This window comes from Chelonoidis abingdonii, chromosome 2 (genome assembly GCF_003597395.2).
Source record: "Chelonoidis abingdonii isolate Lonesome George chromosome 2, CheloAbing_2.0, whole genome shotgun sequence".
Taxonomy (NCBI): domain Eukaryota; kingdom Metazoa; phylum Chordata; order Testudines; family Testudinidae; genus Chelonoidis; species Chelonoidis abingdonii.
The window spans coordinates 343,634-364,593 of record NC_133770.1 but is presented as its reverse complement, the minus strand read 5'-3'; the positions used below and the strand labels follow the sequence as shown (position 1 = coordinate 364,593).

The following is a 20,960-nucleotide window of genomic DNA, read 5'->3' as shown; positions in this document are numbered from 1 at the left end:
CTGGGCAGGTCACTCACATGGCTGGGACCCACCTCGTGGAGTCAGAGGGGACCTGTCCTGCTTAGCACCGGCCCATGGACCTGCAACCCCCACCAGCCAGGACATGGAGGGCATGGCCGGCTGGTTCAGAGACAGCACCAGCCCGTGGCTGAGTCACAGTTAACACCCCCTCCCACCCCACCCCCCCACACACAGTCACTGCTCCCCCTTAGAGGTTGTAAGTTTTATTCCTGTGGGTAGGAACAGAGTCATCAGCTCCACAGCCCTCCACCCCACGCTGCCTTTGCAGTCACTTGCTGCTTGTGTACTTGGTGACTGCTTTGGTGCCCTCAGACACAGCGTGCTTGGCCAGCTCCCCCGGCAGCAGCAGGCGGACGGCGGTCTGCACCTCGCGGCTGGTGATGGTGGAGCGCTTGTTGTACTGGGCTAGGCGGGATGCCTCTGTGGCAATGCGCTCGAAGACATCGTTCACAAAGGAGTTCATGATGCTCATGGCCTTAGAGGAGATGCCAGTGTCAGGGTGAACCTGGCAGGAAAGGGAAGCGTGTGAGGAGGGGTGGTAGCTAGCTCTGCTCCCCTCCCATCCCACCCCCTTGCTTGTCTTAGTCCCTTCCCCTGCACCAGGGGAGCTGCAGGAAAGGGACTGACAGCATGGGAGCATGGCACGCAGCAGGCAGAAGGGGCATTTCTGGACCAGTTAAGGCAACTGGCAGAAGAAGAAATAAGGGTCTGTGAACCTAAGGGGGACACCACTCCTGCCTCCAGCCAGATTTGTCATAAGCCAAGACAACTCCAGTCTGGTCTCAGAGAGTGGCAGTAGGCCAGTCCCAGCCTGTTGTCTTTGATCAGCATTACAGGAATATCAAGATGAGGCCCTGTAGTGCTGGGTGCGGCAGGCAGTCTCTGCCCCAGAGCTCACCCTTCTTGGGAATGGAGACAGCAGGTAGTGATAGTGGGGGACACTAGTGTTTTCCTATAGACGGCACACAGTGCAGCCCCCTGCTCAGGGGGTGAGTAATAGAGCACTCATCTCACAGATATCAGCACAACCCCACTAGATATTGAGGAGGGGAGCCCTCAGCTACCACCCACTTCCCCCAGTCCACTCTGCACCAGGCTGCAGAGCTAGGAAACAGAGCCATCAAGCAGGACTTTGCCATGGGAGCCCAGCAGGGCCATAGCAGCTGCCAACTCCCTCCCCCAACTTTATGTAGAGGCTTTTTCTAGGCTGCTCAAGAGCCCCAGCACTGGTGCATCCCACCCTGGCGGTATGTGCAGCTCACATCCCGGAGTGGGGGAGGGACAGCCCTTGTCACTAGGGCTCTGGGAAGACAATACAGGAACCCTGCACTTGTCTGGTGCCCATTGATTTCAGAGCTACTGACTGACAGGAGGAGCTAATGGACTGCCCAGGGAACAGGTGTAATTGACAAAAGATGACTAAGCCCAGAAGGTAGTGGACTGTGTGTGTGAAGATACCAGAGAGAGGCATTGGTCAAAGGGTGATAGAGCCAGACCAGGAACCTTTGCATATAGAAGGGGTGGTAGCACCAGTGCTAGAGATAAAATTCTGGGGGAGGGGCTGCTAGCAACAATCCTCTCTTAGGTCCCAGGTGAGGGTTAGGATGGGCTTCCCCATAGGATCTTGTTGACCCTATGCCCCTCTCCAGTGCCTCCCCTCAGCTCATAACACCCAGAGATCTAAGGAGGCTGAAGTCACACACACATTGTGTGTGTGTGTGTGTGTGTGTGTGTACACGCGTGCTTCTGAGCACACACAGTCTCCTTCTGGGAATCTCACCCCACCTGCAGGGGTAACAACATGACAGCTAGAATTGATTCGAGTAGCCAGGTAGGATAAGCCCTTCACTCACCTGTTTCAGCACTTTGTAGATATAGACAGAGTAGGTCTCCCTCCTCTTCACCTTCCGCTTAGATTTCTTGTCCCCAGAGACAGGGCCTCGGCCTCGCTTCTTCCCAGCTTCTGCACTCATTCTTGACAAACCTCCAGGCACCACAAGCCAGGCTGTAAATCACTAGGGATAGCTATATAATAAGAGTATCACCTGCCACAGGTGAGACCACTAAGGAGGGGAGGAGCTCCCCAGAGTGGATCCAGCCAGCAATTCTTCCTTGGGTGAGAGCCCCAGTAGCCCAGAGAGGAACTCAGAGGAAACTAATTTGGTTCAATGAAATTGTATTGGCCTGGCAAACTGCCAAAGTCTAAGAAAGGCAGAACCCTGAGCCCCTCACAGAGAGCCAGGTTCCACCAGCCCAGCATAGGGCCAAAGATTGGGGGTTTGTCCCCAGTAGACCCAGTATGGGTCTTCACTGGGTGTTGGAGAGTTGTTTCCTAAATCTACCCCTGCTTGGTGGGAAGATTGCAAATCATAAAAGAGGGACTGACCAACTTCCCCCAAGAGCTGCTGGAACCAGTTGGAGGCAAAGTATGTGTGCAGCAAGAAGGAAACATTGACTCTGTAGCAGAACAATCGCAGTGAGGTGACCCCTGCAAGCCAGCGTGACCCTATCCCCAGTCCAAACTAGCCCAGGCACCTCTCGGGAGACATGTCCACTCACAAAAAGAGGACACATTGCAAAGACTGGGGTGAACTCTATGGCAGTAGTGCCTCCATGGACACCCCTGGTCTTTGGTCCAGGGTGAATCTCTTCACCCTTGGGGGATATGCAGGGCTGCGGCGGGGTCTCCGGAGCTCTCCTGGGGATGAATCAGTGACCACAAACTAGTGGTAAAAATCAGGTACAAAGCAGTCTTAACCCAGAGAGAATCATAGAATATCAGGGTTGGAAGGGACCTCAGTAGGTCATCTAGTCCAACCTCCTGCTCAAAGCAGGACCAATCCCCAGCTAAATCAAGGAGAGAGGAGTGACTGTGCAGCCAGTGTGATGGAGGACAGACTGAGGTACTTTCTATCCAACGTGCCACAGATGAGAAGAGATTACTTCAGATGATTAAGAACCATAAAAGACATCTCATAAAAGGAAAATCCAAACAAACACTAATGAATGTGCCACTTCTGCCAGCCCCGTCTGGCTTCCCATCTGCACCTGGCTGGAGGAATCAATGTCAATCAACGCACAGGGCTGGGAAAGGGGTTGGAAGCGCACAAGAGTCTGGCTCTAGAAGTGAGCAGAAGACATCAGTGTCAGACCCCATCTCTGATGGGGATGGGAAGGGTGGGTCAGTCAGAGCTTGTTCCTAGGGTTCTGAGGAGTCTATCAGCATCAGGCCCTGTGTCCAGCCTGGCGGATGGGCCACCCCAAGATTAGAAGTTTGTCAGTGTCAGGATCTCTGCTTGGATAGAGGCCACATGTGGATCAGATGTGACACACAGCTGCCCCTGCATCACCGGCTTGCAGAATGGCTCGCAAACTGTGTTGATAAAAGGCAACAATGTTTATGGAATGGGCTTCTGTAAGGCATGTCAATTGGTGCCACAGGACATTTTGATGAAAAAACAGAATTATACAAAATTAACATGACACATACTAAATGGATTAAAAACTGGCAGAGTGACAGATCTCAAAAATGTAACTAAACAGGGAATCATCATCCAGCAGGTATGTTTCTAGTGGGGTACTGCAGGGATCAGTTCTTGGCCCTAAACTATTTAATATTTTTATTAGAGACCTGGAAGAAAACAAAATCATTCCTGGTTAAGTTGGCAGATAACACAGAGACTGAGGGAGAGGTAAATAATGGGCAATCTGGACCACTTGGTAAACTGGACACAAGCAAACATTGTGTGTTTTAATCTGGCCAAATGTCCTTACCCAGCTAGGAACAAAGCATGAAAACCATATTTACAGAATGGCAGACTCTATCCTGGGAAGCATTGACTCTGGAAAAGACTTGGGTCCTGATGCCTAATTGACTGAACATGAGCCCCCAGCCACCACTGTGCACAAAGCAGCTAATGTGATCCTTGGAGGTATAAATGGGAATATTGAGTAAAAGTAGCAAGGTTACACTACCCCTGTATTCGGTTCTGGTGCAGCCACTGCTGCAGCACTGCCTCCAGTTCTAGCACTCATAATTCAAGAATCATAGAATGATAGGAGTGAAAGGGCCTTGAGATATCATCTAGTCCAGTCTCCTGCACTCATGGCAGGACTATGAATTATCTAGACCAGGGGTTCTCAAACTGGGGGTCAGGACCCGTCAGGGGGTCACATGGTTCTTACATGGGGAGTCATGAGCTGTCAGCCTCTACCCCAAACCCTGCTTTGCCTCCAGCATTTATAATGGTGTTAAATATATTAAAAGCGTTTTTAATTTATAATTGGGGGAGGAGTCTCACTCAGAGGCTTTCTATGTGAAAGGGGTCACCAGTACAAAAGTTTGAGAACCACTGATCTAGAGCTTTCTTGACAGGGGTTTGTCTAACCTGCTCTTAGAAATCTCCTGTGATAAATGAAAGGGGAGGGGAGGAAGCTCTCTTTTATGGACACCCAACCAGTCAGTAGCTATAAAACCCCTCTTAGTAGCTCTTCTCTAATTGCTCTACCTGTAAAGGGTTAAAAAGTCTCACTGCGATGCATAGGTAAAAGGAAGTGAGTGGGCACCTGGCCAAAAGAGTCAATAGGAAGGCTAGAACTTTTTAAAATTGAAAAAGGACTCCCCTTTTGTCTGTCTGTTGTTGTTCTCCTGGGGAGAGATGGACAGGGTAGCAGCTATGCTGTAAGAAGCTTGGGCCAAGTATAAAAAAAAAATCATCAGTATCATACCTAAAAATTACTTATTTAAAACCCCAGATATGTAAGTAGATCAGGAAACGTCTAGGAAGATGCAATTAGGTTTATCCTTTATGTTTTTTTATGGTTTGTAGATTCCTCTTTGCTAACTTCAGGTGCTTTTGTTTTGCTTGTAACCTTTAAACGGAACCTCAAGAAAGCTATTCTTGGTGCTTAATCCTGGTAGTAGCTCTTTTAAAATCTAGCAATAGTCTGAGTTCCCAGATGTATTTTCTTTCTTTTTTAAAAATAAAATTTACCTATTTTAAGAACAGAATTGGATTTTTGTGTCTTAAGAGGTTTGCGCATATGTTGTTTAATTAGCTGGTGGCAACAGCTGATTTCCTCCCCCACCCCTTCTTTCTCAGCTCTTCCTTGGGGGTAGGGGTGGGGGAAGGGACTTGAGGGTACCCACAGGAAGGAATTCCCAAGTGCGCCTTCCTGGGCTCTCAAAGGGCTTCTGCACTTGGGTGGTGGCAGCATTTACCAATCCAAGGTCAGAGAAAAGCTGTAACCTTGGGAGGTTAATACCAGCCTGGAGTGGCCAGTATTAATTTTTAGAATCCTTGCAGCCCCCCATCTTCTGCACTCTAAGTGCCAGAGTGGGGAATCAGCCTTGACATCTCCAGTGATGAAGATTCCACAACCTCCCTAGGCAATTTATTCCAGTCCCTAACCACCACGACAGGAAGTTTTTCCTAATGTCCAACCTAAACCGCCCTTGCTGCAATTTAAGCCCATTGCTTCTTGTCCTACTCTCAGAGGTTAAGAACTAGCATTTTTCTCTCTCTTCCTTGTAACAACCTTTTATGTACTTGAAAACTGTCATGTCCCCTTTCAGTCTTCTCTTTTCCAGACTAAATAAACACAATTTTTTTAATCTTCCCTCATAGGTCATGTTTTCTAGACCTTTAATAATTTTTGTTGCTTTTCTCTGTACTTTCTCCAATTTGTCCACATCTTTCCTGAAATATGGCGTCCAGAATTGGATACAATACTTCAGTTGAGGCCTAATCAGCACGGAGTAGAGTGGAAGAATTACTTCTTGCGTCTTGCTTGCAACACTCCTGCTAATACAAGGATGGTGATGAATTGCACCGAGTTCAGAGAACTCTGACAATGATTAAAAGACTGGAAAATCTGCCTTATAGTGATAGACTCAAGGGCTCAGATCCACAGCAATAGTTAGGCACCTAAACTCACTCAACACCTAAGTTTTCAGGGTAAAAGTTTCTTCGCCACCTATGTTTATATTTCTGGGCATGTGAGGCACTGCGGCCTCCCCTCGGGGTGTCCAAATGCCTGTCTCCCACCCAAGGCCCAGAGCAATTCACAAGCCAGGCAAGAACATAAGAACGGCTGTACCAGGTTAGACCAAAGGTCCATCTAGCCTAGTATCTGTCTACCGACAGCGGCCAATGCCAGGTGTCCCAGAGGGAGTGAACCTAACAAGCAATGATCAAGTGATCTCTCTCCTGCCATCCACCTCCATCCTCTGACAAACAGAGGCTAGGAACACCATTCCTTACCCATCCTGGCTAATAGCCATTTATGGACTTAACCCCATGACTTATCCAGTTCTCTTTTAAACGCTGTTTATGTCCTACCTTACAAACCTCTTCAGGTAAGGAGTTTCACAGGTTGCTGTGCGCTGTGTTGAAGAGAATTCCTTTTATATTTTTTTAACCTGCTACTATTAATTTCATTTGGTGACCGCTGTTCCTGTATTATGGATAAGTAAAAATAATTTTCCTTGTCCACTTCTCTGACTCACTCTGATTTATATACCTCTATCATATCCCCTTAGTTCTCCTCTTTTCCAAGATGAAGAGGCCTAGCCTCTTTAATCTCTCCTCACATGGGACCCTCTCCAAACTCCTAATCGTTTTAGTTGCCCTTCTCTGGACCTTTTCTACTGCCAGTATATCTTTTTTGAGATGAGGAGACCACATCTGTACACAGTATTCAAGATGTGGGTGTACCATCGATTTATATAAGGGTAATAATATATTCTCAGTCTTATTCTCTGTCTCCGTTTGGCTGCCTAAAGTCACATGCAGGGCCTAATCCTGTAGGCATACTCAGAGGCTGCCTACTGGATCAGGTTCCAATCAAAATCCAGGAGGAAGAGGTGGTGTTAGTTCTATTATACTGTGGAATAATACTTAATAGTTATAAGGCCAGAGAGTGAGAGAATGACTCTGCAGTCCAGTGGTTAGGGCACGCTCCACCCCCTGGGAGGGGGGAAACTCCGAATATGGTCCCCTTGCATCAGTCACTTTTTAGTGATTTAATCTGCAGTGGAACAGCTTCAAAGAGAGTGACTGAGGGTGCCCACATCAGAATATCCCATAGCTTCCCCCTGCAAGCACTGAGAGGTGGGAGACCCCTGTTCAAATCTTTTCTCCAACTCTGGCAGAGAAGGCGGAATTGAACACAGCTCTCCCACATCCCATCTAAGTGCTCTAATCCCTGGATTAAAAGTTATATGGGCACCACCTCCTCTTCTGGATGTTTTGTGTGGAAACACTCAGGATACTAAGCCACCTGCCTCTAGGGGCAGGATTCATGGATCACTAAGCAGAGACAGGCGACACCTTGCAGCCTGGACATGGGTGCTCGAGAAGGGATGGACTTCATGCACACCCTTCTCATTGGCATCTCCCTCTCTCCCATGCTGGCTTTGGGGATTGTATTCTTGGGCTCACATCTCTTCCTATTCATCACAGAGGGAGCCTATGCACGGAACTCAGGCTTTGGGGATTGCAGTGTTGTTCCTGAGATTTCCTAGGCCCCATGATGCTCAGCATTGCAATGCCCAAGTACCTTTGTGGATTTCACCCAAAGAGCTCAAACTATTTAGTTTAACCCAGAACAACTGAAGGGATGACTTGATCAAAGTCTGCAAGTACATACGTGGAGAACAGAAATTGGACAAAGGGTTCTTCCATCGAGCAGACAAAGGTATAACACGATCCTAGGGCTAGAAACTGAAGCTAGACAAATTCATACTAGCAATAAGGTGCAAATGTTTAACAGTGGGGTTATGAACCATTGGAACAACTTAAAAACCATACAATCTCAGGGTTGGAAGGGACCTCAGGAGGTATCTAGTCCAACCCCCTGCTCAAAGCAGCACCAATCCCCAGATAGATTTTTGCCCCAGATCCCTAAACTCACAACCCTGGATTTAGCAGGCCAATGCTCAAACCACTGAGCTATCCCTCCCCTGCGTGGATGCTCTTCTAGAAGATATGCTCTAGTTCAAACAGGAATTAATACAGGGAAGCCAGGGATAGTCAGCCTAAGTATGCTTGGTCCAGGGGCTGGACTAACAGAACTTGAGGTCCCTTCCTAAGGCCTGGATGATGGAGGTGGCCAGACCGGAGGATCATAGCCATGCCTTCTGGCCTTACAATCTATTCCCATTAATTTACTGAACTCTCATTTACTTAAGATGGGCATGTCTGGAGCTGCCGTGCAGTGACTGCCCCTTGCTCTTGGCCAGTGAACATGGAATGCCTACCACAAGGAGGCTCTCTGGAGCCATGAGAGCACCTTGTACGCATGATAGTTTGTGGTTATTGTTCAACTATCCAAATCAGCCCTTTGCAGCCAGGGTTTGTTGGCCCCTAGCCCTGGATAGGCACAACTCACCTGCACACTGCTTGAGCTTCAGCTGAGACATGACATTTAGTCACAAGTGATCTCTGAGTGGCTGCTCACCCTTTGAACATAGTCAATCACAATACATCTGGGACACGGGCTGTTACTCTGAATAATTTGGTCAGATTTGTACATTATTTTTGTTAATTAAAAGCATTCTCTTTCCCCCTCCATCCACCCACTTCATCTGCACCCCAAGCTTCCCAGGCCTTGCTAATGGCCCTCTGAAGATTGGTGTTCAGCATGATAAATCCATAAACCTGTCATGTAGTCAGACCAGTTTAATTCCTAGAGTAAGGACACAAGAGACTATTCTGACCAGCCAGGATGGCCTCCTGCTTAGCCCAGGGAAGAGAATCTCAGCCAGGGATTCCCGCATCCCGCTCAGAACATCTGGCTGAGCTCCAGCAAGTCTGTTAGAGAGACTCCACTACAGCCCCTAGAGAAGTTCTTCTAACGATTAGTTATCCTTCCTGGTAAAAAACTGTCTTGCTTCGGCTCCCAGTACTTCAGTCTCATTCTGCCTTTGTCTGCTAGATCCAAAAGGCATCTGCTATCAGAAATCTCTTTCCTCATACAGGTACTTGCAGACCATGATCAAGTCACCTCTTAAGCTCCTCTTGCACAAATTCAGTAGATGGAGCTTTTGAAGTCTCTAACACTAAGAAAAGTTTTCCAGACCTCAAATAATTTTTGTACTGCTTCTCTGAAAACTTTCCAATTTACAATCATAGTTTTTCAAATGTTGACACCAGAACTGAACAGCTACAGCTACACCCTAGGAGCTCATGTTTCCACCATAACCTCTTAACTCCTTTCCAGAGTCACTTCTTTCCAGAATACAGCTCCCTATTCCGTTAAATGTGATCTACATTCTTTGTGGCTAATGTATGACCTTGCATTTGGCGGTACAGAAACACTGTTCAGATACACTCAGCTTTCTGTGTATTTCAAATAATGTTATACAACTGACCTGTCCCCCATCACTATTTACCACCCCACAAATTTTTGTCATTTGCAAATTTTGCAAACTGTAATTTTATATTTTCTTCTATATCATTGATAAAGATATTGAAGAACATTGATGAGAAAAGCTCAATGCTGGACTGCACTAGATGATTCCCTATTTACTAGTTGGAAATCTCTTATCCAGTTTAGTTTAGAGTGTGACAGTGATTTTGTGCAGTGCTCATTGTTAGTCCCATATGACATTCTGATATGTCAAATACCAAGACAAGCTACCTCTATCAAAAACAAGATTACAAGCTTCTTGCTGTTTGGTCTGAAAGTTATTTGTCTTCTGAGCTGTTTATTGTGGAAGTAGCCTTTGCAGGAGTAAAGATTTTAACTTCTTCACTTCTGACAAGTTTCTCTGACTCGGTGTGAAGTACATGAATATGGATTAGCAGCCTATTCTGGAAATTGGCACAGCCTCGATGCAGGGGCTGAGGAGAAACAAGCACCGATTCCCTTCTAAAAACCTCCTAGAAAATGAGAACACCAAAGACTGGATTTTGGCTTCCTTTCAGCCCAATGAGTAAAGGAGAACTGCCCAGCCCAAGATACATGATCTTGATTGCTGAAAAAGCTGCATTATGTCACATTCAACTAAGTCAGTAAAAAGATAAAAGGCACGCAAGTGCCCTGGAAAAGTACAGAATTGTAGTTTTTATTTAACATATCTTATTTATTGCACTCCTGAAATGAATGGTACTATTGTATCAACTCACCTCAGCACCTCTGCAGCTCAGTTACCCATAGTTGCCTTGTCACCCAATTGCACTTATTTGTACTGGAAGACTGTCCTGTACTAACAGGGGGCATTTGGTGTCAGTAGGAAAGACTCCAGCATTTGCCCGAGGTCCAGGACAGGGTGCCAATTGGGCCCGGTGTCATGCACTAAAACCCAAGCAGCTCAGCACTAGCTGAGAGCTGGTTCCGTGCTCTCACGCCCAGTGCACCTCACAGGAGGAGGAAGGAAAGCAGGAGACTGTTCTTCCCTCTTTATTGACTGATGGATTCTCAGGCAGATCTGGTAATTACACTGTTAAATAATCATTAAAAAACAAACCAAGGCCTGAGGAGTTTGAAGTGAAGTTTCTAAACTGAAGCAGAAAGTTGGGGGTGAAGGGTGAGAAGACGGGCTAGGGTCTCCACTTCTGTATCACTGCAAGTCAGATTCCTTACTGCCATCACCATGACTCCAGCCTATTGGAGTAGAGGGTCTGGTGTAGGATGAGACACCATCCAGCTGTGGATACAGTTGCCTGAGTGCAATCGGAATAGAAGGGAAGGGGTTGTCCAGATGTAGAGATACAGGGAGGGTCGAGGAGAAGCAATGTTGCAGCAATGCTAGAACAGAACCACAAAGACAGCAGCAGAGTCCGATTCCAGGCAGCAGGAGGGTGGGTCAGGCTGGCCACTGTGTCAGTCTCCAGGGAGAGCACCTGACCAACCCCTCCAGCACTCACACATTGTGGGTCTTTTTGGTGAGCTGGGGCTCCTCATCCACTAGTTTTGATTTGAGATGTTCCTTGTAAGAGAGGATGTCACCCTGCCACTTTGTGATTGTCTGCTTCTCGCAGACCCAGATCTCTTGGGCAACCTGAAAACACAGGAAGGTGGTCCTTAGAGCAGCTCTTCTCAGAGGAACATGAGGTGGGGGATTCCCTCCCACCCCACATAGGGGTCCGAGCTCCCTTTTCCCCTTTTGTCCAGCGAAAGCAGGTAAAGTTTTGCAGCTGCCAGCAGCTCACTAACTCAGCTAAGCACATTCATAGCCATTACGCCAAATTAGGTGATCAGCATAACAGGCCACAGAATCTCACCCAGGAATTTGTCCATCCAGCCCATCACATCTGGCTGAGCTAGAGTGGGTCTGATAGAGACAGATGCTCACTCCCAATTTACCGGCTGAGAAAAGCACTTGACGAACCCCTCCCCCTACCCTTACCTGTTGGATGAGCCTAAAGTCATGGCTGACAAGCATCATTCCTCCCTCAAACTCATTGATGGCATCTGCCAGAGCGTCTATTGTTTCTATATCCAAGTGGTTGGTGGGTTCGTCCAGGAAGAGCATGTGGGGATTCTGCCAGGCCAGCCACGCGAAACACACACGGCACTTCTGCCCATCAGAGAGGTTCCGGATGGGGCTCACCTGTCAAACAGACACTGCTTACAGCTCTGCACAGGCACAGACTGCATCAGTTCCCAGAGACTGTTCCTCCCATGAGAGTCGGGATGGAGTACTGCATGTTAGAAGTTGAATTCTCCATGGGCAGCACCTCTGCATCACAGCAGGGCAGCTGCAGTGGGCTCCTGCCTTGACTAACCCTTCCCCCACCACTGCACCAAGGGTCCTGCAGATTTCTGAAGCAGGAACAGGGAGCAGTCAAAGATGCTGCGCATGCTTGAAGTCCCATCAGGTACAGAATTAATTTAGGGGCGTTAGCCACATCCTACCCACAGCTCTAAATAATGCCCTCAGTTTCAGAGTGACTGGATGTTTCTACTAGAACGACTAGCTGGGAAAGTTAATTATTTTTAGCTTTGTGGAATTAAGAGCCAAACCAGCTGGAAGTATTTAATCGGAAAAATTTGAACGATAATTGGGAATCATGTAGGAAACACCTTTCTAGATGCCCAAAAAGCCACAATCGAGAAAGATGGCTAAGCTGGTTAAAACCCAACTGTGGTTTAGAGGAGAAATGAAGGCAGCTATAAAAAAAAAAAAATGGAAGAAAGGGGAAACTGATATAAATTAATATAAAACAGAAGTGTGGAACTGTAGAAAATTGATAAGAGAAGCAATAATATTGAAATGTTTGCCTTTTCTATATTAAGCACAAGTTTGACTTGGTAACACGGTATTTGATTGAAAACTAAAATAATAAAATTAACATGGCACACATTTAATTAATGAAAACTGACTAACTGATAGCTCTCAAAAATGTAACTGAAAAAGGAATCATCAAGCGGCTGTGTTTCCAGTAGGATTCCACAGGAAACTGTTCTCTACCCTATGCTATTTAACATTTTAATCAATGACCTAGAAGACAAAAGTCACCACTGATAAAGTTTGCAGAAGACACAAAAACTGAGTAAGTGATAATGAAGATGACAGGTCACTGATTCAGATCAACTGTACTGGATTGCTTGGTAAACTGGACACAACTAAATAATACACATTTTACTACAGCTAAATGTACATCTATACATTTAGGAACAAATTATGTAGGTCATACTTACAAGATAGGAGACTCTCTATCCTGGGAAGCAGTGACTGAAAAAGGCTTGGGGCGGGAGGAAGAGATGGTGGATAATCGGCAAAATGTGAGCACCCAGTCAACGCTGTGGCCAAAATGGCTAGTACGATCCTGGGATGCATAAACAGGGAAATCTCGAGTAGGAGCAGAGAGGTTATTTTACCTCTGTATTTGGCACTGGTGTGACCGTTGCTGGAATTGTGTGTCTAGTTCTGGTATTCACAATTCAAGAAGGATGTTGATAAACTGAAGAGGGTTCAGAGAAGAGCCACGAGAATGATCAAAGATTTAAAAAAACATGCCTCATAGCGATAGACCCAAGGAGCTCAAATGTATTAGCTTAACAAAAAGGTGGTTAAGGGGTGACCACATGGGGAACAAATATTTAATAATAAAAGTATAACACAATCCAATGTTGAAGCTAGACAAATTCAGACTGGAAATAATCCATAACACTAACAGAGTAATAATTGTAATAATCCATAATTCTAATAGAGTAATTAACCACTGGAACATCTTACTAAGGATCGGAGTGGATTCTCCATCTCTTACCATTTTAAAATCAAGATGAGATTACATCCCAGACTCAAGAAGACCTGGAAGAACAAGTGGATGTGCAGTCCACACCTGAAGCTGAAACTTTCACTGCCACCCCCTCCATTGCAGAGCACAGCAGTTGATATTAGGCATAAGATCATGGAGAAACTAGCTACAGTCAATCCTCGAGACCGATACCAAGGCTCAGTGGAGAAGTAATCAGATAGTATGTTAGAAGATGCCAACAGAGCCCTCATGACAATCCCTACTACCACCATACCTCAAACCAATGAACTGGTATACGCTACAGCCTCTGTAATCCTGGAGATGCTTGGCTACACGATCAAGAAGAACAACAGTATGTACCCACCCTGGAAATATATATATACAACACACACGTTATATCATACGGATTCATTGGTAGGATTTAGAAGTATAAGACTGATCAGTATTTAGCCCTTGTCTACAATACAGGGTAAGTCGACCTAAGTTACACAACTCCAGCTATGTGAATAACGTAGCTGGATCTGACATAACTTAATGGACTTACTGTGTGCCTATACCGTGCTGCATCGACAAGACACACACTCCTATCGACTTACTCTTCTTGTTTCGGTGAGCACCAGAGTGACAGAGAGCAATCTGCGGTCGATTTAATGGTCTTAGTAGTTAAATCAACAATTCTCAAACTTTTGTACTGGTGACCCCTTCACATAGCAAGTCTCTGAGTGAGACCCCAAAGTGGGCTTGGGTGCAGGCTGACGCTCACGATCCCCGATGTAAGAACCTTGTGACCTCCGAGGGGTCCCGACCTCCAGCTTAAGAACCCCTGCACTAAATCGACCCCTGGGCATTGATTGGAGCAGTGTCGATCCCCAGTAAGTGTAGACATGCCCTTAGAGGGAATCATGTATTAGATACAAGAGAGACAAGCTGAAACGCAAGAACCTGTTGGCTGAGGCTTGCAAGATTTTAAGCTTAGCTATTTTAGGCTTGGAGACAAGAAATGCTGACACAAATAAATGACCAAGGAATACACACAATGCCCTGAGATGATGGGAAGAGAGGTACCAAATGGTGATATTGTGAAAGATTAGCCAGAAGATTTAAAATTAATCATAAAAACGCTGTGAAGGCGCATCTGTTGTCAACATGTGCCTTAACCACGGGACACAGGTTGTGTGTCAAAGCTAATGAGAATAAAGAGAATCTACACAGCCTATAGCAGGGGTCGGCAACCTCTGGCACACAGCTCACCAGGGTAAGAACCCTGGTGGACCAGGCCAGTTTGTTTACCTACTGCATCGGCAGGTTCGGCCGATTGTGGCTCCCACTGGCCGCAGTTCGCCGTCCCACGCCAATGGGGGCGGCGGGAAGTGGCGTGGGATGTGCTGGCCATGACTTCCCACCACCCTCCTTGGCCTAGGACGGCGAACCGCAGCCAGCGGGAGCCACGATCAGCCGAACCTGCCGACGCGGCAGGTAAACAAACTGACCCAGCCCACCAGGGTGCTTACCCTGGTGAGCCCCATGCCAGAGGTTGCCGACCCCTAGCCCATAGAAAACAGGGTCACTTAAGTTTTTAGGGTAAATCAGACCAATAAAGAAAAAGAGGGTTGACACTTCTATGGACATGTGCAGAATGTAGGAACAGGCAGAATCACATTATAAAAAGGGGGTGACCAGAGCAGGAAAATTGAGATTCACATAGGAAAAGTCCAGTAGGAACCATCCCTCTACTGATGATCAATCCATGAAACACCCATCAGACCCTGACAGTATTGTTAAGGGTGTGAGTATAACTATATGCTTGGGTAATCATAACTTTTTAACTGTACCTTTAATAAAAGTTGTAAGACAGACTAGACCTTGTACTTGTGAATATCGGTGTGGTCACTATCCTTGGTCTTCATGTGTGCCTAGAGACTCTAAATCTGAAGCAAGTAGAACAGGTAACTTTCAGTCTGTTAAGCTTAAAACTGTAGCCACCAGAGTCGAACCCACAATGGTGTAATACCACATTATAAAATTCACTTAAAATAAAAAAGTCTACTTGAGGATATTAAGAAATCTCTACTACGGTTAAAATATTTTTAAAATCAATATAGAGTTCTAGAACAGCTGATTGAGATGATCTTTTGCCCACTGATGTTAGTTTTTCAAATATCTTTAAAAGCTGGGGAACTGGAAAAGCTGACAGGATTCAAATTAGTAAAAAATGGATGGGGAATATACTACCTTTTTTTTAAAAAAAACAAAAAACATGAGATTACAAGTTTGTCTGACAAAGGTAACCGCGTAGAAGTAGTATTCTTGATTTTTGTAAAGCCTTTGAATTAGTACCATGCCATTGATCAAAAAAATTAGCATTACACAATATCAATAAGGTGCACATTAAATGGATTAAGAACTGGCTAACAGATCTCAAAAAGTAGTCATCAATGGTGAATTATCAAATAGGGATATTTCTAGTGGGGTTCTGTGGATGACAAAGATTGGCAGAGTGAAAGTAATGAGGAGGTCTGGGCAGTTACATAGAGCCATCTGGAATGCTTTGTAAGCTGGGACCATTCAAACAAAATGCATTTTAATACAGGCAAATGCAAAGTTCTTCAACTAGGAACAAGGGATGCATGCCAGTGCTATAGAATAGCACTATACCCGAAAAGCAATCACTCTGAAAAGTATTTAGGGGTCATAGCGGACAAGCAACTCAACATGACAAGCATCTTCACATACTGACTTGCCAACCTAGCAAGGAGAGCTTTAAACAAGGTTCAAAGGGGCAGGTGATGAAAGCATAAAATTAAGGCAACCTTCAGAGAGGGGCTAGATGGCAAGGGCAGAGTGAGAGGACATGGAAAGTTACAGTAGAGTCAAAGGAGCAATAAGAGGGAAATCAGTGGGGGGAATCTATTCAGCATCTTAGAAGTCTATACACAAATGCAAGGTGTATGGGAAAAAAAGGGAAGAACCGAAAGTATTAGTACACAAGCTAAATTATGACATAATTGACATCAGAGACTTGGTGGGATAAGTGATTGGGCAACAAAATGGCAAATGAAATTTAATGTGGATAAATGTAAAGTAATGCACATTGGAAAAAATAACCCCAACTATACATACAATATGATGGGGGCTAATTTAGCTACAGCGAGTCAGGAAAAAGATCTTGGAGTCATCGTGGATAGTTCTCTGAAGATGTCCACGCAGTGTGCAGAGCGCGGCAAAAAAGCACAGAAATGTTAGGAATCATTAAAAAGGGGATAGAGAATAAGCCTGAGAATATATATTGCCCTTATATAAATCCATGAGACGCCCACATCTCGAATACGTGTACAGATGTGGTCTCCTCATCTCAAAAAGAAGATATATTGGCACTAAAAAGTTCAGAGAAGGGCAACTAAAATGATAGGGGTTGGAGAGGCGTCCCATATGAGGAGAGATCAAAGAGGCTAGGAGTTTTTCAGCTTGAAAAAGAGGAGACTAAAGGGGAATATGAACAGGGTCTATAAAATCATGAGTGATGTGGAGAAAGCGGATAAGGAAAATTTATTATACTATTGCCATAATAGAAGAACTAGGGTCACAAATGAAATTAATAGGTAGCAGGTTAAAACAAAATAAAGGAAGTTCTCTTCCACCAGCGCACAGTCAGCTTGTGGAACTCCTTACCTGAGGAGGTTTGTAAAGGTGGAACACAAGATGTTTAAGGGATTGGATAAATTATGGTGTCTAAGTCCATAAATGGCTTATTAGCCACGAGGGTAAAGAATGGTGTCCCTAGCCTCTGTTCATCAGAGGATGGAGATGGATGGCAGGAGAGAGATCACTTGATCATTGCCTGTTAGCTTCACTCCCTCTGGGGCACCTGGTATTGGCTACTGTTGGTAGACAGATACTGAGCTAGATGGACCTTTGGTCTGACCCGGTACGGCCGTTCTTATGTTCTCATGACTGAAATAGTGGTATAGGGATATAGCTTGTTTTGGAAGGACAGGCAGGGAAAAAAGGGAGGAAGTGTTCCATCAAGAATATACACACTTGTTCTGAGATCCAGAAGGTGAGTGGCAGACCAGTTGAAAGTCTCTGGGTAAAGAAAAAAAAAGGGAGGGGGGAAGGGGGAGGAGAGAGACTAGTGGACCCCTACAATGATGTCACTCCTATAGACCACCAAATCAGGAAGGGGAAGTGGATAAGACATTTCTGGAACAAACAGAAATTTCCAAGACACAAAACCAGGTAATTATGGGTGAAATGTACCCGGATATCTGTTGGAAAAGTAACATGGTGAAATACACCATGTCCAGTAAGTTCATGGAATGTCAAGGAGGCTGCTGATATGTCACCACGAAAAAGGTTAACAGTGACCAGGTACACAATCAGTATTAACAACAAGGGGGAAAATGAACACAAGCCAACATAAGGAAAGAACAGGTTACAGAATATTTAGGTAAATTAGATGGAGTTAAGTTGGTACAGCGTGATGAAATTCATTCTAGGGTACTTATGGAACTAGCTGAAGCAATCTCAGAACCGCTAGCAATGATCTTCAAGAACACAGAGGATGGACAAGGTCCCACAGGACTGGAGAAGGGCAAACACAGTACACCTCTACCTCGATACAATGCGACTCGATAACACGAATTCGGATATAATGCAGTAAAGCTCCTGAGTGGCGGGGCTGCACACTCCAGTGGATCAAAGCATGTTCGATATAACACGGTTTCACCTATAATGCAGTAAGATTTTTTGGCTGCTGAGGACAGCATTATATCAAGGTACAGGTGTACCTATCTTTAAAAAGGGTAACAAAAAGAGGACCCCATGAATTATAGAGCAGTCAAATCTAACTTCAATACCTGGAAAGATACTACAAAAAATTATTCAACAATCAATTTGTAAGTATCTAGAGGACAATAGGGCGACAAGGAACAGCCAGCATGGATTTGTTAAGAATAATCATGCCAAATCAACCCAGTGTCCTCCTTTGACAGGGTTACTGGCCTAATGGATAGGAGGGAAGCAGCAGATGTGATGTACCTTGATTTTAATAAAAGCAGCAGGGAATCCTGTGGCACCTTATAGACTGACAGACGTTTTGGAGCATGAGCTTTCGCATCCGACGAAGTGGGTATTCACCCACGAAAGCTCATGCTCCAAAATGTCTGTTAGTCTATAAGGTGCCATAGGATTCTCTGCTGCTTTTACAGATCCAGACTAACACGGCTACCCCTCTGATATTTGATTTTAATAAGGTTTCTGACACAGTCCCATGTGACAGGCTCATAAGAAAACTAGGGAAATGTGATATAAATAAATTTACTATTAGGTGCGTGCACAGCTGATTGAAAGACCATACTCAAAGTCGTTATCAGTGGTTCGATGTGAAACTGGGAGGGCATATTGGTGTCACTCCAGGGTCCAATAGTACTATTCAATATTTAATTAATGGGAGGAGGGATAGCTCAGTGGTTTGAGCATTGACCTGCTAAACCCAGGGTTGTGCGTTCAGTCCTTGAGGGGCCCATTTAGGGAACTGGGGTAAAAATCTGTCTGGGGCTTGGTCCTGCTTTGAGCAGGGGATTGGACTAGATGACCTCCTGAGGTCCCTTCCAATCCTGATATTCTATGACTTGTATAGCAGAGAGGAGAGCATGTTTACAATTCAACAAGATGAAAGTCAATAAAGACAAGTTCTACACCTAAGAAGGACAAAAAAAAAAAAAAAAATCAAATGCACAACACAGGGAATAATTAGTGAGGCATCAATTGGAGCACTGTGCCCAGTTCTAGGCTGCATTCCCTCTAAGCTGACCAGTCGGACTGCCGCCCAGGAATTATTCAAGCGCCACGCACTTGATCAGCGGAGCCACACACAGCAGCGTGTGTTCAGGTGACCCCCACCCAAAGCTTTGCAGCCACTTTGCTCCTGTAGCTGCTCCCAGGACCCTCCTGCTGGCTGTTCGGGGCAGGGCGGGGCAGGGCAGCAGGGGAAGAGAAGACAGGTGCTGATGTCAGGCTGTCCCCCTTCCCCTGCACCCCATCTCCACAGAGGAGGGGACAGGGCTCAGGACTTGCAGCAGCTCTGAGGTCTAAACAAGCCTTCTGTCCAGGCAGTGTGTGCATGCCTTAAAGAGACAGCACATGGTCTCTCCGCAGAGCGGGGTAGAGGGGACATGGCTCAGGGGGAGCAGGAGAACTTTCAGTGAGTGCCTTTAGGAGACAGTGCACAGCGTCTCAGAACCAGCACAGACAGACAGTCAGTCTCTCTCTCTCACACCCCAACACATACTTGTATTATTGTTGTTACTACTTCTTGCACACATATTCTCTATAATTATATTCTTTCAAGGTGTGTTATTTTAGTTTTTTTGACTAGTCTATGCATTTAATAATTTTTATTTGGCTCTTACACTTAAATTTAATTATTTGAGCAGCGAGTTCTAAAATGCCTCACCTGTCCTGGCTGGAATAATTATCCCTATTGTAACTTTTTAAAAATACATCTCTACCCTGATATAATACTGTCCTCAGGAGCCAAAAAAAAAAAAAAAAAAAAAAAAAAATCTTACCATGTTATAGTGAACTTGCTTTGATCCGCTGGAGCACGCAGCCCCGCCCCCTTGGAGCGCTGCTTTACCGCGATATATCCAAATTTGTGTTATATCGGGGTAGAAGTGTATATATTATATCTTGGTTTTTTGTTTCTACTGGTGGCGTACATCCCTACATACCTCGGCGCACATAAAATTTATTCTGCACATGGATTGAAAAAATTAAAGGGAACACTGATTCTAGGTGCCACATACAAGGAAAAATGTGGACAAAATGGATAGAGTCCAGAGAAGAGCAACAAATATGATAAGGTCTAGAAAACCTAGGGTGACCAGATAGCAAGTGTGAAAAATCGGGACAGGATGGGGGGAAAATAGGAGCCCATATAAAAAAAAAGCCCCAAATATCAGGACTGTCCCTATAAAATTGGGACATCTGGCCACCCTAAGAAAACCTGACCCATGAGACAAGGTTAAAAGAAAATAGGCATGTTTAGTCTTGAGAAAAGAAGACTGAGGGGGGGACTGATAACATATGTGAAGACTATTAAGGGCTGTTATAAAGAACACTGTAATCAATTGTTCTCTATGTCTACTGAAGGCAAAAAGTAATGGGTTTAATCTGCAGCAAGGGAGATTTAGATTAGATATTAGGAAAAACGTTCTAACGATAAAGGGATAGGAACTCTGGAATAGGCTGTGGAATCTCCATCACTGGAGGTTTGTAAGATGAAGATGGACAAACGTGCCAGAGATTCATAGATTCTAAGGCCAGAAAGGATCATAATTTAGTCTGATCTCCTGTATAACAGGCCATAGAACTGCCCCAAAATAATGCCTAGAGCAGATCTTTCAGAAAAACATCCAGCTGTCTTTTAAAATGGTCAGTGATGGAGAATCAACTACCACCTTGGTAAATTGTTCTAAGGGTTAATTACCCTGACTGCCAAAATTTACACTTATTTCAAGTTTGAATTTGTCTAGATTCAACTCTCAGCCACTGGATCACATTAGACATTTCTCTACTACACCAAAGAGCCCATTACGAAATATTTGTTCCCCCATGTAGGTATTTATAGACTAATCAAGTCACCACTTAACGTTATTTTACAAGGCATGTTTTTTAATCCTTTCATCACTCTCATGGCTTCTCTCTGAACCCTATCCAATTTGTCAGCTT

General features: G+C 45.1%; 2 protein-coding genes across 5 annotated transcripts in view; both read right to left on the bottom strand.

Moving 5' to 3' along the window:
* Positions 1-227: 227 nt before the first annotated feature.
* On the bottom strand, positions 228-15,214 carry H2BK1 (H2B.K variant histone 1). The gene is made up of 3 exons (XM_032777714.2): positions 15,204-15,214; positions 1,875-6,311; positions 228-526 (listed from the first exon to the last, which is right to left on the bottom strand). Exons 2-3 carry the CDS (start codon positions 1,992-1,994, stop codon positions 290-292), a joined length of 357 nt encoding a protein of 118 aa, XP_032633605.1. The 5' UTR covers positions 1,995-6,311; positions 15,204-15,214; the 3' UTR covers positions 228-289.
* Positions 10,410-20,960, bottom strand: part of ABCF2 (ATP binding cassette subfamily F member 2) — a 43,063-nt gene continuing 32,512 nt past the window's right edge. For 2 of the 4 annotated variants that reach the window (XR_012655143.1, XR_012655144.1), the window contains exon 15: positions 11,497-11,578. Coding sequence is in view for 1 of the 4 variants with exons in the window: in XM_032777711.2 (XP_032633602.1) it covers positions 10,889-11,026; positions 11,375-11,578 (342 nt within the window). In the remaining 3 variants the exon portion in view is untranslated. Of the gene's footprint in view, positions 11,027-11,374; positions 11,579-12,849; positions 12,933-20,960 lie in introns of those variants that run through there. The other 2 variants (XM_032777711.2, XR_004373374.2) reach the window with 2 other exon arrangements.